This window comes from Humulus lupulus, chromosome 4, assembly GCF_963169125.1.
Source record: "Humulus lupulus chromosome 4, drHumLupu1.1, whole genome shotgun sequence".
Classification (NCBI taxonomy): domain Eukaryota; kingdom Viridiplantae; phylum Streptophyta; class Magnoliopsida; order Rosales; family Cannabaceae; genus Humulus; species Humulus lupulus.
The window spans coordinates 2,750,497-2,767,593 of NC_084796.1; the positions used below are offsets into that span (position 1 = coordinate 2,750,497).

The 17,097-nt window shown below is 32.4% G+C and overlaps 2 protein-coding genes across 2 annotated transcripts; both read right to left on the reverse strand.

The window, feature by feature from the left end:
* Positions 1-2,793: 2,793 nt before the first annotated feature.
* LOC133830496 (uncharacterized) lies at positions 2,794-3,373 on the reverse strand. Its single transcript, XM_062260482.1, has 2 exons — positions 3,302-3,373; positions 2,794-3,213 (listed from the first exon to the last, which is right to left on the reverse strand). Exons 1-2 carry the CDS (start codon positions 3,350-3,352, stop codon positions 2,794-2,796), a joined length of 471 nt encoding a protein of 156 aa, XP_062116466.1. The 5' UTR covers positions 3,353-3,373.
* A 21-nt stretch (positions 3,374-3,394) lies between these two features.
* Positions 3,395-4,099, reverse strand: LOC133829655 (uncharacterized). The gene is made up of 2 exons (XM_062259397.1): positions 3,870-4,099; positions 3,395-3,787 (listed from the first exon to the last, which is right to left on the reverse strand). Exons 1-2 carry the CDS (start codon positions 3,966-3,968, stop codon positions 3,437-3,439), a joined length of 450 nt encoding a protein of 149 aa, XP_062115381.1. The 5' UTR covers positions 3,969-4,099; the 3' UTR covers positions 3,395-3,436.
* Positions 4,100-17,097: the final 12,998 nt, after the last annotated feature.

Below are 17,097 nucleotides of genomic sequence, written 5' to 3' on the forward strand. Positions count from 1 at the left end.
TATTAATCATATAACATATAATCTTTTTTGTCACTACCAAATTCAAAAACTAGGACAAACATAAACTTAAACAACAACAAAAAATTAATTATAATATGATATTTTTTAGATCTTTTATGATAATTTAAATAATTAAATCATATTTATTTAAAAATAATAAAGGCATACCTATCATTTTTTATCTTATAAATTTGTGTAATAGTTTGTTTTATCTTAAATATTATTGCATTATATATATGTCATGTAGCCATATATATATATGTCAATATTGTGTTTAGATGTCATATATCTAGAGATTATTGATATAAATGTTTATATATATTATAGAACTATAATTCATTCTATTATATATATATTTTTTTTTATAACAAGTGAACCAGTTTTTATTAAAATTATAGACATTGTTTACAACTTTAAAACTAAGCAAGCGTACATTATACGCTGCTTATACCTAGTTATATATATATATACCTATTTTTTTTGTAACGCCCTAATTTCTCATAGACTACCGAGAACACAGCGTTGGGTCATAATCGTAAATATTGCTCTTTTATTTAATAAAAACTTAAAAAAATAAATACACGGATCCATGGTTTTATAAAAATAAAATACTTGTCTTTAACATAAAAATGAGCAACATTTAAATAAAACAAACTTGAAAATAAATAAATAATTTGGCTCACTTAATCTTGCTCGACTATATGGTCCCCAACGAATACATCACGAAGCTCTTAGGTCCCACTCGCCACCGCTCTTTCTATCCTTAATTTCCTGAAATAACAACATCATAAGGAGTGAGCTTCTAAGCCCAGTAAGGAAAATACAAACAAGGGTTAGTCATATAATCAAACATAACATATATTCGCCAAAGTCATACAAACACAAGCATCTAGATCATATCATATCTTAAGTCATAATTCTAAATCATAAATCTAAGTCATAGATCACAGGTCATACTCTAAGTCATAAGTCATAGGTCATAGGTCATAGATCATAAATCATAGGTCATAAATCATAACTATAGGTCATATATCATAATCATAACTATAAATAACAAGTCAGATATAATAAAAAGATAAGTGTTTATACAGGGGTGGCAATTAAGCCTCGGACAAAAGTCCGTCATACACCAAACATAGGTTCGTCATAAAGTTTTGGCAACCAAGCCTACCAGACATAGTCCGTCATACATCATTGGACACCTTAGGTCCAGAGACACTTACCCCTTTTATTGTACTTGAAATGTTAGGTCATACAAACATAAACTATATCATACATTACATAAACTAGATCATAATACTAAACTATCTAATTTTCCTTACCAACACTGGGATGATTAAGAAGAAATGTGGGACTTGGAATACTCCTAAAACTAGCAATAAAAATGGTGAGTATTTCTAAAGGAAAGAGATGAATGGAATATAACTAAACTGCCAAGAGGAAACTTACCGAAAAGACAACCTAAGTTCAAAGAACTTAAAAACTAACCACCAAACCATAACAAAAGTTAGAACTTGAATGGAAACTAAAAACACTAAAGAAACTAAGGAACCAAACAGAATTGAACTTAAGAATAAGGGTACCTCAGTTGACCTTATGCATTGGTCTAACTCCAATATCGAAACACTCTAATCCTCACTTCCCAAGTGTTTGATAAAGCTTAAGAATGACAAAGCTTTTTCCCAACCCAAGTGTTTATCACTCTTAAGGTTTCACTAGCACCTTGGAGTCTGATCACAATTGAAGAGTGAATGGAAGGGCTAGGTTCTAAGTCTTATTTATAGAGTTCTAGGAATAAAGATCTTCTTTTTGGCTTTGAATAAAAATAATGAATTTAATTCTCTACAACAAATTCTATTATTAGCGGCGGGGGACTCCGCCGCTAATAAATGCCACATTCGCCGCTAATATACTGTAGCGGCGGGCCTCCGCTGCTAATACCCCGCGCCTAAAAAAGTGTCGCTAATAATGATTATTAGCGGCGGACTGACGCACCCGCCGCTAATAATCAATTATTAGCGGCGGACATTAGCAGCGGAACCCGCCGCTAATAACTATGTCCGATGCATTAGTATTAGCCGCGGGGTCCGCCGCTATTATTGTATTTATAAATTTTTTTAAATTAAATTTTAAATAAATTAATAAATTAATATTTATTAAATTTAATTATTTTTAAAAATAATTTATAATATAATTTAATAAAAATAAACATTTAATTAATTTAAACATAACTAACATTAAAATTAATATAAATAGTTTTAATATTTATCAACCTATTAAATATCACTATAGTCATTAAAAATAAATAAAGTATTAATTCAGTCCAAATATATAAACTAGTAACTAAAGAAAATCATTAAGATTAATATTAAAATTGTCCTCATCTTCAACATTTTGGTCTGGCTGTGAGGACGATGGCTGTGACGATGGCGGTGGCTGTGGCGGCCGTGGCGGTGGCGGTGGCGGTGAAGGAATATATGGTGGTTGTGATGATCGTCCGAGCGTGAGGTCCCCAAACAGATCTCGAGGCTGTGGCTGTGGCGGAGGCTGCATCGATCCTCCTGGAAAATCGGTAAAACTAAAATATTGTGGAGGAGACTGAGAATGGGGTCCAAATATGTATTGGTTTTGATACTGAGGAGGTTGTTGCGACGACATATGTGGCGGATACATTGGATGAGGCTGGTACAGCTGCTGCGGCGGATACTGTGAAGGAGGCTGGAACTGCTGCTGTGAAGGAGTCTGATACTGCTGTGAAGGAGGCTGATACTGCTGTGAAGGAGGATGATACTGCTATGACGGAGACTGAGAAGACGAAGCACCTTCGGATTGTGGTGGCAAATGCCTCTGCAGAAAACTGTCAAACATTGGGTTATATAGTTTACTGGGATGCACAGTTGTCGAAGTCTCAAATGTCTCACGAATTGCCTTCACCAGCAAAGCCATAACTCTCATATCTTCATTAGGCGAAGCAGCAGTATTTGCTTGGGACTGACTTTGATCTGTAGAGCTAGAGGATGTCTTTTTTGCCTTCCCTTTCGCCCTATAACCCACTCCTCTTTGGTAGTCAGATCTCTCCCCGAGTACTTTACTTAGTATCTCGTATTGATCGACCGGGGACGAATCAACACCAAATACATTTAGAGATGCCTCACTCTGCTGTTGACTTTGCCTCTCATTCTGTGACCTCTCAACCTCAGCCGCCATTTTTTCCTGTATAAAGATAACATTATAAACAAAAATTAGAAACATTATAAACATTATAAAAATTAGAAACAAGAAAACAATAATATACACTTACATAATCTTGTTGAGCTGCCTCATTGACAAAAGATTTTGTCGATTTTCTCATATGAGCATCCCTCCAAGTATCAACAACATGCGCAGTCGGGTTCTCCTATACAAATGTAAACAAAATGTTTCAGAATGTGTTATTTTATAAAATTAAATTAACATCTTCACTTACATATTCGTGACGCTTAGCTGCCAACGACTTTGTGCCTTGTGTTGTTACATACTTCATTTGTCTTCTGTTTACTTGATTTTTAGCGGAACGAGCCAAAAATCTTTCGCTCAAAAACATTTCACAAATAAGCTTCCAAGCCTCCTTAGTGCAATGGTTAGGTGGCTTAGAGAGGACATTCTCCAAATCTTCTGGTCCAGCATAATGATTTTTGAAGTGTCTATGTCTATAGTTCTTTCTCTCGCGATATCTTTCCCCCATCTCCTTGTTGAGAGTTGCCAGAACTGACTCACGTTGTGGATGACCGTCTATATTATAGTAATACTGCATTAGGAAAAAAAATATTAGATAACTTGTAAATAATGGAATTAAATAATGAAAAGTACAAGATTTGTAATTTTTTTACCCTCATACGATCAAGCACTTGATCCTTAAACTGTTGAGGTACATCAGCAAAATCCAAATAATGCCCCGGACACAACATGGAAACTAGAGTTCCCAACATGCGAATAAAAGCTTGATCCTCCTACCCAACCACTTTGTTGGTCACAGGATCAAGCTCTAGATCCAATGGTTTCCCAGCTTTTTTCCTTCGTTCTTCAAGAACATTATTACTAGCAGGGCCACGACCTTTTCTTCTCGTCGACAGGGCTTTAAAATTTATTAACAATAATCAGTATTAGTATTGATGTTATATTTATCTAACAATATAATTTCTAAAAATAATTTTGATATGCAATATTTAACCTGACTCGCAAGATGTTGGTACCCTAGAAGGATCTGGCGGGTCTTGACCCCCCACCATCTCTGCCATGATAAGTAGCTATATCAGCTGACATTATACTTCAATTTAAAATTTATTAGTTAGTAATTAGCATTAAATAGAAGTATATCACATTGAATTCATAATAATAATAATTACAAAAAAAACTTCATTATATTTAAATACATAGTTCTGTTACACAAATAGAAAAAAACTAAACAGAGTAATCACTATCATTTCCATCAGTAATCGGAGATACATTTTCATCTTCACAAAGCTCAAATATCTTATATTATAATTACAAAAAAACACTTCATTATATTTAAATACATAGTTCTGTTACACAAATAGAAAAAAACTAAACAGAGTAATCACTATCATTTCCATCAGTAATCGGAGACACATTTTCATCTTCACAAAGTTCAACAACCAATTCATCTTCTGCATCTGCAACGTCCTCATGTTCTGACATATCAGCTTCGTCGTCACCATCTTCATCAGCTCCAACATATGCAGCAGGTTGATCAGATTGCATAATCAACTCTCCGAGGTCCACAGTCAACAAAAAATTTGATGAACTTGTTTCATGTACAACATCAATAACATCATTAACCTCATCAGAATTGTCCTTAATGTCCCAAATCTGTCGATGATTCACATCTTCTACAACTTTCCAATCACGACCTCTAAGTAAATCATCGAGATAGAAAACTTGCTTAGCTTGAGTAGCAAGTATGTACGGCTCATCTTTGTACCATTCGCCATTGACGTTTATACTAGTGACATTATTTTCAATGACTGTTTTCTTCATTATTGGATTTGTATTAAACCATTTGCACCGAAATAATGCCACTGAATATGCACCAGTGAAAGAAAGTATCACCACTTCTTCAAGCGTGCCGTAAAAATTAAAACCTTCTGTTCCGGCAGCCGACACTCCACTATTCTGTGTGGTGCGCTTTTTGTCTCGATCGTGTGCAATAAATCGAACACCATTGACTATACAACCTTGGTAAAATGTTGACAAATGATCTGACCCAGATGCTAAAGCTAACAGTTCATCACCGTTATCCAAAGACCCAAGCTTGTGCAGGTCATATATCTAAATACATAGAATGATATTAGATTCACAAAATATATCATTAATAAAATCACTGTTCAAAGTTCAAAGTTCAAAGCTACCTTTTTATGAAACCACGAACGAAAATTTTTCCTATGCAAACGATCATGATCACCATCTGGGTATTTTTGTTTAATCTCTTGTAGGTGTTCACTGTTAATTAGAATAGTGTTACAATTCTTGATAACAAAAAAATGATAATAACCACACATGTTCTAATTTATAAGAGAATAAACTTACTCTAAATAAGGCTCAATTTCAGGAGAATTCTCAAGTATGAACCACTCAGCTATTTCACGAGTCTTATGATCGAGAGTCTTCAAAGTTCCCTTTGTGAGTGGACGACATTGAGATTGGAAAACTGCAAGATTTCGTGGGATATAAGTTGCATCTTCATTTCGATCAAGACGGTTAAATCTTGTTTCAATGCCTTTGAAATACATTGAACAAAAGGTCAAAGCCTCGTCTGCAACATAGCCTTCGGCGATCGACCCTTCAGGGCGAGCTTTATTTCCCACATAATTCTTTAATTTTTTCATGTATCTTTCAAAAGGATACATCCACCTCATAAATACCGGACCACCCAATATTGCTTCTTCTGGCAAATGCAATACCAAATGAATCATTATGTCAAAAAAAGCTGGAGGAAAAATGAACTCCATCTTGCACAATATCTGAATAAGATCATTTTGTGCTTCCTCCATATCTTTAACATTTAAAGTCCTCGAACATATTTGCCTGAAGAAATTGCACAATTCTGCAATAGTGGTCGATATAGATTTTGGAAGAAGCTTACGAACACCGAGCGAAAGTAATCGTTGCATTATCACATGACAATCGTGTGACTTCAACCCAAGAATATTTGTATCATTCTCAGAAACTTTCTTCTTCAAATTTGAACAAAAACCATCTGGAAATCTAACTCCTTTTATAAACTGACAAAACTGTTGCCTCTGCGCCGGAGTTAACACATAAGGAGCGTGCGGCTTCATCAGCTTCCCATTCTCATCTTCATAAATCCACAATGATTCTCTCACACCCATCTTTTTCAAATCATGTCTGGCATTAGTGGTGTCCTTAGATTTATCACTGTCTAAGATGGTGCCAAGGAGACTATCACACACATTCTTCTCAACATGCATGACATCTATATTGTGTTTTAATTTGTTTGTACACCAATACTCAAGCTCATAAAAAATACTTTTTTTCCTCCAATTACCTTCATCTACTCCTCTTTTACGTTTCACACCCCCAAACTGGACATGTTTTCCTGGAACTTGCGCTGCAAGAGCATTAACTTGTTCTAGTATATCCTCACAAGTAAACCGTCTCGGAGGACGTCTTCTCTCAACTTCTCCATCGAACTCTTTGTCTCTTCTCATTCGATGAGTACTTGGCAAGAATCTTCTGTGACCAACGTAAGAAGTTTTACCGATCACTTGGATGGAAGTTGTGTCCTCATTACACGTAGGACAAGCTTTGTATCCCTGACCACTCCATCCAGACAAACTACTGCGAGCTGGAAAATCGTTCACTGTCCACAAAAGGGCTGCCCGCATCTTGAACATCCTGTTGGTCGTACTATCTCTTGTATCAACTCCGTTAACCCACAGATCCTTCAACTCATCCACCAATGGTCTCAGAAATACATCCATGTCCTTACCGGGTGATTTTGGCCCAGGAATAAGGAGGGTCAACATGAAATAATTGTCTTTCATGCACAACCAAGGTGGCAGATTATAGTTTGCCAACACCACAGGCCACATGCTGTATGCAAGATTCATGTTGCCAAATGGATTAAATCCATCAGCAACTAAGCCCAGACGAACATTTTTGGGATCCCTTGAAAAATCAGGATGCTTGGCATCAAAGTCCTTCCACGCAGAGCCGTCTACCGGGTGTCGCATCACCCCTTCATCTTTTGATTTCCCGGCGTGATGCCATATCATGTGTTTTGCTGTAATCCTTGAACTGTATAATCTTTTCAACCGAGGGGTCAACGGAAAGTAACGCATCACCTTGTGTGGCATTTTTTTTCCTTTCGTCATTTCGGAAGTAATCCATCTACTACTTCCGCATACTGGACATGTCTCTTTAGATGCATGCTCATTGTAAAATAAGTAGCAATCATACTGACACACATGAATGGACTCGTATCCCAACCCTAATTTTTTCAATCTCTTTTTCGCCTCGTAGTACGATCCGGGGATTTTGTTCTCCTTAGGAAATGCAAGCTTTAACAACTTTAGCAATTCATCAAATATGTTGTTAGGCATCTTCCCTCTAACTTTTAGATGCAATAACTTTGCTAAAAAGTTCAGGGATGAAATCCAATCACAGCCAGGATACAACTCCGCTTCAATCTCCTCAAATAACTCGTCATAATACTGACTCCCACCGGGATCCCTTTCTACTTCCTCAGTTGTCGGTAAAAGGAAGTCTTCCACAACTTGAATCATCTCATCGTCTTCATTCTCATCAACCACCTCATCAGCAACAATTTCTTCCACCTCACCATGAAAAATCCACTTATCATAAGCTTGATGAAAACCCCTATCGAATACGTGTGCCCGAACTACATCCAAAGATTCAAATCTATTATTATTGCATCTCACACACGGGCACCTAATTCTTCCATCAGAATCTTTATGTTCCGACGCCATCCTCAAAAAAGCTTGCAGACCATTCCAATATTCTTGACAACCACGATTTCTCAATGTTGTCCAAGTCTTGTCAATCGCCATCTAAAGTGTTATAAGAGTGTGAGTTTTAGTAATGTAAATGGAAATGGATAACAAAGGAGATTTGTTATCATTTTTGAAATCTTATGCAATATTATAATATCTTATGCTATTTTATGATGTTTTATTTGATAATGTTATTTATAAACAAATTAATTTTTTTTTCCTAAACTAATTTATTATTTATTAAAATTTTATTAAATATTATATCTAACTTTTATTATTTAATTAATTACATTATTATAAATTAATTAAAAAACAAATTATTATTTATTCTTAATTTTTTAAACTTTTAATAAATATAATTATCAATTTCTATATTCATGTAATTTATAAATTATTATTTATTCATAATTTTTTAATTTGTAATAATAATAATAATGATTTTATAAATTAATTATTATTTGACTTTAAGACTAATTTATATTTTTAAATAATTACATAAATTTTATTAATAATATTTTAAACTTATCATTTATGTGCTGATATCCATGTAATTGATGGTTGTAGTCAACAACCATCAATCACAAACATACCGATACTAAGAAAATAAATTAACTACTAATTAATTTTTTTGTTCTATTTTTACAAATAATAATAATAATAATAATAATAATAATAATATATGTTCAAGCAAAAAGGAGAAAAAAGAATAAAATAACATGATAATATGCACTTATTGTTGTTTTTTTTTTCTATACTCACATTTTTTATTAAATAAACTATCTTAAATTTGTTTCAAAAAATTTCACAATCTAAACAAAATTAGTTTCCCTATTAAAAATATCAAGTTGCGGTGAAAGTTAGTTAGTAGTATAAAAGCTTTCACTTATTTGACTAAATACATTTTTTTTTTACAATAATTAACAAGTAGATCAAAAAATTTGGTGTGGCCGTTAATAATGGCAATGGAGTAACACAGACGTGATATAATTAGTTTGTTTCAATTTTAATTTAAAAAATAATTACAATTTTTTTAAAAATAAAAAATAATTCAAAATTTATTACTAAAATTTAAAAATGATTCAAACATTAAAAAAATATTTTAAAATTTAAATTAATTTTAATTGAATTTGTATATTTTTCTAGCACTTAGTTTAATTAATATTATATAATTAAGAAAATGGTGATAAAGAAAATATGGGTGCTAATAATCTGATTGATCAAGTTTAAATCTTCTTTATTCAATATTAACAAAAACACTATATTTTACTTAATAATAAATCATCTATTATTATATTTTATAAATTAATTTAAATCATCACTTAAATTTTATTTTTAACCAAAACAGTCCTATAATTATTTACATACCAAGATTAAAAAATAAAGTAAGAACAAACACATATATCTTAACAATAGATGTCAAGATTTACATACCAAGGATACTAACTAAAGGACTCAAAACTCAAATATTATACACTAAACAAATACAAAATAAATTATTCAAAAAATACAAAAGATATTAATTACAAAAAATATATCCACACCTGTTGAGGGTGTGCCAAGGTCGTGTGTGTGTCGGGGTCATGGGTGTGTCGCTGTCCTGATAAAAAAAAAATTAATACCAAAAGATACACGAAAAAAATTCAAACCAAAATAATATAAAACTAAGTAGCTAGTATAAAATACACCATTATTCACCATTGAAGATGATTAAAGGAGAGAGCACAAAAGTAGCTAGTATAAAACAAGTGTTTCTATACCACTTACAACAATGACATAAACAAGTATATTTATTTTAGTCAATTTATTAATCTAACTTTTGCAAGTGCTTAAAATGCATGCACTTGTTTGATTTAAATTCAAATAATAAAATCAATTACATTGAGTAACTAAATTCTAGGAATTAAGTTTATGAAAGTATAAAATATGATATGGATAAGTTACATAAAAAAAAATATAAAGAAATTTATTATTGCTGATATAAATGAAAGCTACCAACAAATATATGAAATAAAAACTTGACATGAATAGAAATTAAATTAAACAAATTAAATTAAATTATTTATTTAGATAATATTATATCAAACTTTTATTATTTAATTCATTAAATTATTAAAAATTAATCAAAAATTAAATTATTATTTAAATAATTATTTATTCTTAATTTTTTCTACTTTTATTAAATATTATTATCAATTTCTATTTACATGTAATTTATAACTATTTAATATTAGATAATATTATTCAATAAACAAATTAAATTAAATTATTTATTTAGATAATATTATATCAAACTTTTATTATTTAATTCATTAAATTATTAAAAATTAATCAATAAATAAGTTATTATTTATATAATTATTTATTCATAATTTTTTATACTTTTATTAAATATAATTATCAATTTCTATATTCATGTAATTTATAACTATTTAATATTGGATAATGTTATTCAATAAACAAATTAAATTATATAATTTAATTAGATATTATTTAATTAATTAAATTAATAAAAAATAATTAAAAATAAATTATTATTTATTCATAATTTTTTATAATTTTATTAAATATAATTATCAATTTTTATATTAATGTAATATATATTAAACAATATTATTCAATAAACAAATTAAATTAAATTATTTAATTAAATAATAATATATCAAACTTTTATAATTTAATAAATTAAATTATGAAAAATTAATAAAAAATTAAATTATTATTTATATAATTATTTATTCTTAATTTTTTTATACTTTTATTAAATATTATTATCAATTTCTATATTCATGTAATTTATATTTAACAATATTATTCAATAAACAAATTAAATTAAATTATTTATTTAGATAATATTATATCAAACTTTTATTATTTAATTCATTAAATTATTAAAAATTAATCAACAAATAATTTATTATATATATATAATTATTTATTCTTAATTTTTTATACTTTTATAAAATATAATTATCAATTTCTATATTTATTCTTAATTTTTTATACTTTTATGAAATATAATTAATATTTCCACAATACAATATTTAAAACCTTATACACAAAATTTACAGATAATAATCTAATACCCTACCAACCTCATCACTCAGCCACAACCCCAACCTCGAAACCTCCTGACATCACAACCCCAAACCCATGCCCCCGGTCCACCCACAAATCTCAATCCCCCCGACCTTAAACAACACACACAATCTCAATCCAAAAACTTTTTTTTTTCCTGTCTTCTTTTTGTAAATATAGTACAAGAGATAGGAGAATAAGACATTTCCTAAATCTGTCAATAGCTGTCTCACTAACATATATGAGCAAAATTTTAAAAAAAATCTAAGAAGCACCAAATAAAAAATCTAACACTAATACGTGGAACAAGAAATATGAACGTAAAAAGTAAGCAAATATCAACACATTTTCCATGGCAAAAGCAAGAACAGAGACAAATTAATCTGAGAATTAGAATATGAAAATGGAAATGGAGTTTGCTTGCTTACCTTTGTAGAAAGCAGCTAAACCAGAGAGAATCAGATTGCAGTGCGAGCAGAGAGCCCTGAACCTGGACATATTTGACAGAGAAAGCAAGAACAGAGACAATGAGACTAAGAATGATTAAGAGAAGATGTAAGACTCAGAATCATATTGAAGAACTCAACGAAGAAGAAAATGGTTTAAGTTTTATCAAGAAACTTACTTGTCTCGGATGTATTCTTCTCTGCAACTGTGAAGAATCGTTGGAGATGAAGAAGAGAGAACAGTTGACGAAGGGATGAGAGACGCGAGGGAAGAAGAAGGGATGCATGGAAAATTTAAACTGCTCAAGAGAATTAGCGGCGGGGCCCGCCGCTATTATTATTCCCCCGCGGCTAATATTATTATTAGCGGCGGGTAGTCCGCGGCTAATAACAGTAATTACCCGCCGCTAATAATAATAGCGGCGGCCGTCCGCGGCTAATAATAGTAAATACCCGCGGCTAATATTATTAGCGGCGGGTAGTCCGCGGCTAATATTATTAGCGGCGGGTAGTCCACGGCTAATAATAGTAATTACCCGCTGCTAATAATAAATGAAAAATTCCCGGGCTTTTTATTATGGGTATTGGCGGCGGACTGTCCGCCGCTAATAATCGTACATCCGCCGCTAATAAAATATAAATATCCATATTTATATTTTACTTTTATTAAATATTATTAGCGGCGGAATAGCCTAGTCCGCCGCTAATAACCTCTACAATGGCGGCGGACTGAGCCCGCCGCTAATGACCTCGCCGCAACTACCTGCATTTGTTGTAGTGATTGCAAATATATGAATATTCTTCAATCAAAGGCTTAGGACTCGGTCAAATTGTTCAAAGGTAGGTCTAAGGAGTCAAAGCTTGTTTTAAAAATTTAAGATAAAAAAAATAGAATCCTAACTTCTAACTTCATAAATCTCATAACTCTAGACTCACCTATAGTAAAATTAATATAATTGGAGTTGTAGGAATCCGATTTAGACCATCTTTATATCGTTCGAAAGCTAATTCAATTATCTACAACTTGCTAGAAATACTATTTTTCGAAATTCATAATATAACTAGGTCAAAAATAGGTTGGAAGTTACAGTACCCTAAAGTTACGTGAAAATCCATTTAATTATCTAAATAACAACCTAATCCAAAATTTTCTTAACTAACCATAAAATAACAAACTCTAATTCCCTAATAATCATGCTTATGACAGGTGTCATATTCTTATTGGCTCTATCTAAACCTTAGGTTATAATAAATAATACACCTAGGACCAGCAATATTAATCAAACCTTATGTTATAATTAATATTCTTAAACTATAGGTTAAACTTATAAAATTCATAACTATTGCTATGAGTTTCCAACTAAGTCCCGGTTTGAACCAAAATTGTAATGACCCACTACTCTAGACTTTTGGACCATTAATGAAACTATACATACAAATCCTTAATAAAACTTACATTTGCGAAAATACCATATCTTTATTGGGAACTTGTAAAAAACCAATGTTAAAACTTACATAAATTTAAGTTAGGATATGGGATCCCATTGTTTTAAAAAGAAAACATATCTTAATTGAAATGAAAAGAAATTACATAAATAGTGCGGAAAGATACATGTAAACCATAACTAAAAGACTACATCCTCGAAATCGAACTCTCGACTCCTTGAATCCATTCATCACCGATACACATTCTCTAAGCGTCCACGAATCTTACCGCCTCTAAAGCTATTTTCCTGCACATAAAACAAAAAGGAATGAGCCTAATGCCCAGCAAGGAAAATCTAACACATAGTCATAAACATAAATTTCATAATAAACATAAAGACATATCATAACACTTATTATAATGGCCATTATTACTTGGGGTCCCATAGACTAGACAAGTCATATGCCCATGAGATTAGTGGGGTCCTACTAGCTAAGTAGGTCATATGCCCATAATCTATTGGGGTCTTGCTAGTCATATGGGTCATATGCCCAAGCCTACATACATACATACATATCATAATACAAATAACATAAAACATAAGATAACATAAGCATATAACATATTGATTCTACCCTATTTTCCTTACCAAAGTTACCGGGATATGTGGACAGTGTTGGGACTTTGGAACACTCCTAATAATCATTATGAAAAAGAGTGAGTCTAATGAAGAAAAAGAGATGAAAAGGAATGGGAAGACTAAACCATTGAAAAACATACTTACCGAAACTTATGTGCTCAAGAACTTAGAGTTCCTAACCAAAATAAGAATGAGGTTAGAAGACTGAGTAGAAGGCTATGAGAAAGAAAATAACATAAAACCAATGAACTAGAGTTTTGGGTTACCTTAAAGACTTGTAAGACCAATCTACACCACAAACCAAAATACTCTAAAACCTTACTTCCCAAAGTGTTTGATAAGCTTATGAGGATCAAGCTTATGATTTCCCCAAACCAAGTGTTTACACTCTCACACTCACTTAGCACTTGCAGCCTCTGAACTTAGAGCAAAAGATGAATAATGGCTGGGTACTAGGTCCTATGTATAGAGTTTAGGAATGAAAGGATCTTGATTTTACTTGAATAAAAATAATAGCTTTTTAGGTGAAAATAATTTGAATAATCGTTCAGCAGAGGCTGAAGACTCGTTCAAAAAGATGCTGGACTTATCAAGAAGTTGAATGGCTGAATGGAAAATGAATTCAAAACATTTCAGAATACATTGAAGGAGGCGATATATCGCCCCCTGTAGGCGATATATCGCCTGGGCCAGTATGCCCGAGGCAGTCGTGCATCGTCTCGTGTTTTCCGTATCTACATGCTGCGATATATCGCCCCCTATAGCTGCGATATATCGGCACACGCTGATTAATTAAACACGAAATTACATATTTTTAGCTAAGTTTTAATGGAGTAAACAACCTTGACTAAGCCATCAACGTATTCAAATCTGCTGACTGACCTTATAGCATTCAAACTTTACTTCTTATTAAATTTAATCCTCAAAATACTTAATTCTTAATCACCCATTCATAACATGTGCTTAAAATCCTATTGGTTCTTATCTAAACCTTATAGTATAATAAATATTATCCTTAATATCAGTCATATAATCAAACCTTAGGTTAAACTTAATATTCTTAAACTATAGGTTAAACTTAGAAAATCTATAAGTACTACTATGAGTGTCCAAATAATTCCCGGTCTGAACCAAAAATCCACAGTTACAAAGATAATGCTATAAATACTATAATGCTACTATCTAACTAGCTAAGTAAAGTTCTTGGACTCTAAAAAAATCCACGAAATCTAAAATACTACAACTACTACTATCTAGCTAACTAAGTAAAATTTCGGGAAGCTACATTTTTTAAACTAATTTTCTTTTTTAAAAAATAATAAATAAGTAGTCTGAGAAGACATCTTATTATTATATATCTTGGTTTTGGTTGTTGATCCCACCTGAGTAATGGATGGACCTGTACAATAATATACAATATTATTCCACACAACACATGCATGTACACTCATAATAATTTTATATGTTCACATAATATTATTACAAATTGGGAGATTAAGATTGAAAGTGTAAATTCTATTTTTGGCAAATTATATTTGACAAAATATTTTTTAATTTATTTCTTGTAATCTCGGCATTCAATAAAAGATTATTTCATTTTTATTCTATCCACATTTATGTTCTGATTATAGAAATAGTTGATTATATCAATCTATTATATTTATAGAAGGTTTGACGATATACTTAGTTTTTAACATATGAATCAAATAATAAATGTTGATTTATTTTATATCTGGTTGATTTTATTTGACAACCTAATTTTTATGACCAGATTTCAACAGATGGGATCAGATTGATCCTCATTAAAACCGAAGATAGGATCTTGCAATGACAGTTCAGATACGTACAACAAGTACTATAACATCCCATGTCACTATGGCTGCTTCTTGGAATGCCGACTGGGCCTTCAAACCAACACGAGTCTTTCCAACGTGTTTTGTCCTCACTCGCACGCTTCCTGGGAAAACTTTCCAGGAGGTCACCCATCATCAGATTGCTCCAGGTCAAGCACGCTTAACTTTGGAGTTCTCAAGTGATGGGCTACCGAAAAGAAGATGCATCTTGTTGGCATAGGTAGTACCCATCAATCCATTTAAGTCATCTTCAACTGTGTAGTCCCACACCTACACAGTCTTAGAATCATCACACTTGACATTCCCCAGGCGGTGTGGGATTGCACAGCTTTACCCAGTCTTTCCCCCTACGGATCACGGGATTCTGATTGTCACAATCACCCCCCTTTACAGGCCCGACGTCCCTGTCGGCCACACTTCCGGCTGGGTCAAGGCTCTGATACCATTTGTAACGCCCCACGTCACTATGGCTGCTTCCTGGAATGACGACTGGCCTTACAAACCAACACGAGTCTTTCCAGCGTGCTTTGTCCTCACTCGCACGCTTCTTGGAAAAACTTCCCAGGAAGTCACCCATCATCAGAGTGCTCCAGGTCAAGCACGCTTAACTTTGGAGTTCTCAAGTGATGGGCTATCGAAAAGAAGATGCATCTTGTTGGCATAGGTAGTACCCATCAATCCATTTAAGCCATCTTCAACTGTGTAGTCCCATACCTACACAGTCTTAGAATCATCACACTTGACCTTCCTTAGGCAGTGTGGGATTGCACAGCTTTACCCCGTCTTTCCCCCTGCGGATCACGGGAGTCTGACTGTCACAAGAACTCTTCAAGAAAATCGAAGGGAGTTCAAGTTCTTGAAGTTTCAGCAAGGTTCATTCATCAAGTGGAAAATACATCAAGCTTGCGACATAAAATTAGAGGGAGTCTAATTTTTGTTTAAGTCAAATACTTTGTATTTTTGAGAAACTTTATTAATGAATTTTATCTTTGGGCGTGACTCCGTGGACTAGTAATATCCGAAAGGATATTGAAACCACGTAAACTAACTCTTTGTGTTTTTTTTATTTTTCTATTTTATCATTTTGTTGTGTAATTCTGTAGTTACAGAATCTCTTTCTATAGCTACAGCATATCTGTTTCAGTACCAACCTTTTATTACGCATTTAATTAAATATAAAGTTGGTATGGCTAAAATACGGAATTTCAGAAACCATTTTTTTAGTATAGGAAGAGGAGATCATATGTTTCACGTTTGCTAATTTTTTGTGGGTGGTTGTTAAGAAATAAGTATTATTATATATATATATATAGGCGAATTCTTCAGTCCCTCACAGGACTCAGTCCTTCAGTGTAGGGTCCAGTTTTTTGCCAATTGTCCAAATTTTATAGGAGTGAGTCTTTTTTTCACATTTGTTTTTTACTTGCGATGACCGATTGTGTGAACCGGTTGGAAAGTTGCTGGTGATGTGAGTATAAAAAGTAGGGGCAAAAAAGTAATTCCCTGTCCAAAAATATGTACAGTTGAGGACTTGATCGTAAACTTAATATGAATTTGAGAGATATTTACGATTTTGGTAACGTAAGCATTGTGCTTCCGCCAAGTGATTTATATGTTATGTTGA

Bases quoted from the DNA above. Each gene is read 5' to 3' on its own strand.
- LOC133830496 (XM_062260482.1), bottom strand. From the start codon at position 3,352: ATGAGAAAATCGACAAAATCTTTTGTCAATGAGGCAGCTCAACAAGAT. The intron at 3,214-3,301 runs GTAAGTGTATAT...ATCTTTATACAG, and splicing joins AGGCAGCTCAACAAGATTAT to GAAAAAATGGCGGCTGAGGT.
- LOC133829655 (XM_062259397.1), bottom strand. From the start codon at position 3,968: ATGTTGGGAACTCTAGTTTCCATGTTGTGTCCGGGGCATTATTTGGAT. The intron at 3,788-3,869 runs GTAAAAAAATTA...TTCCTAATGCAG, and splicing joins AAGTGCTTGATCGTATGAGG to TATTACTATAATATAGACGG.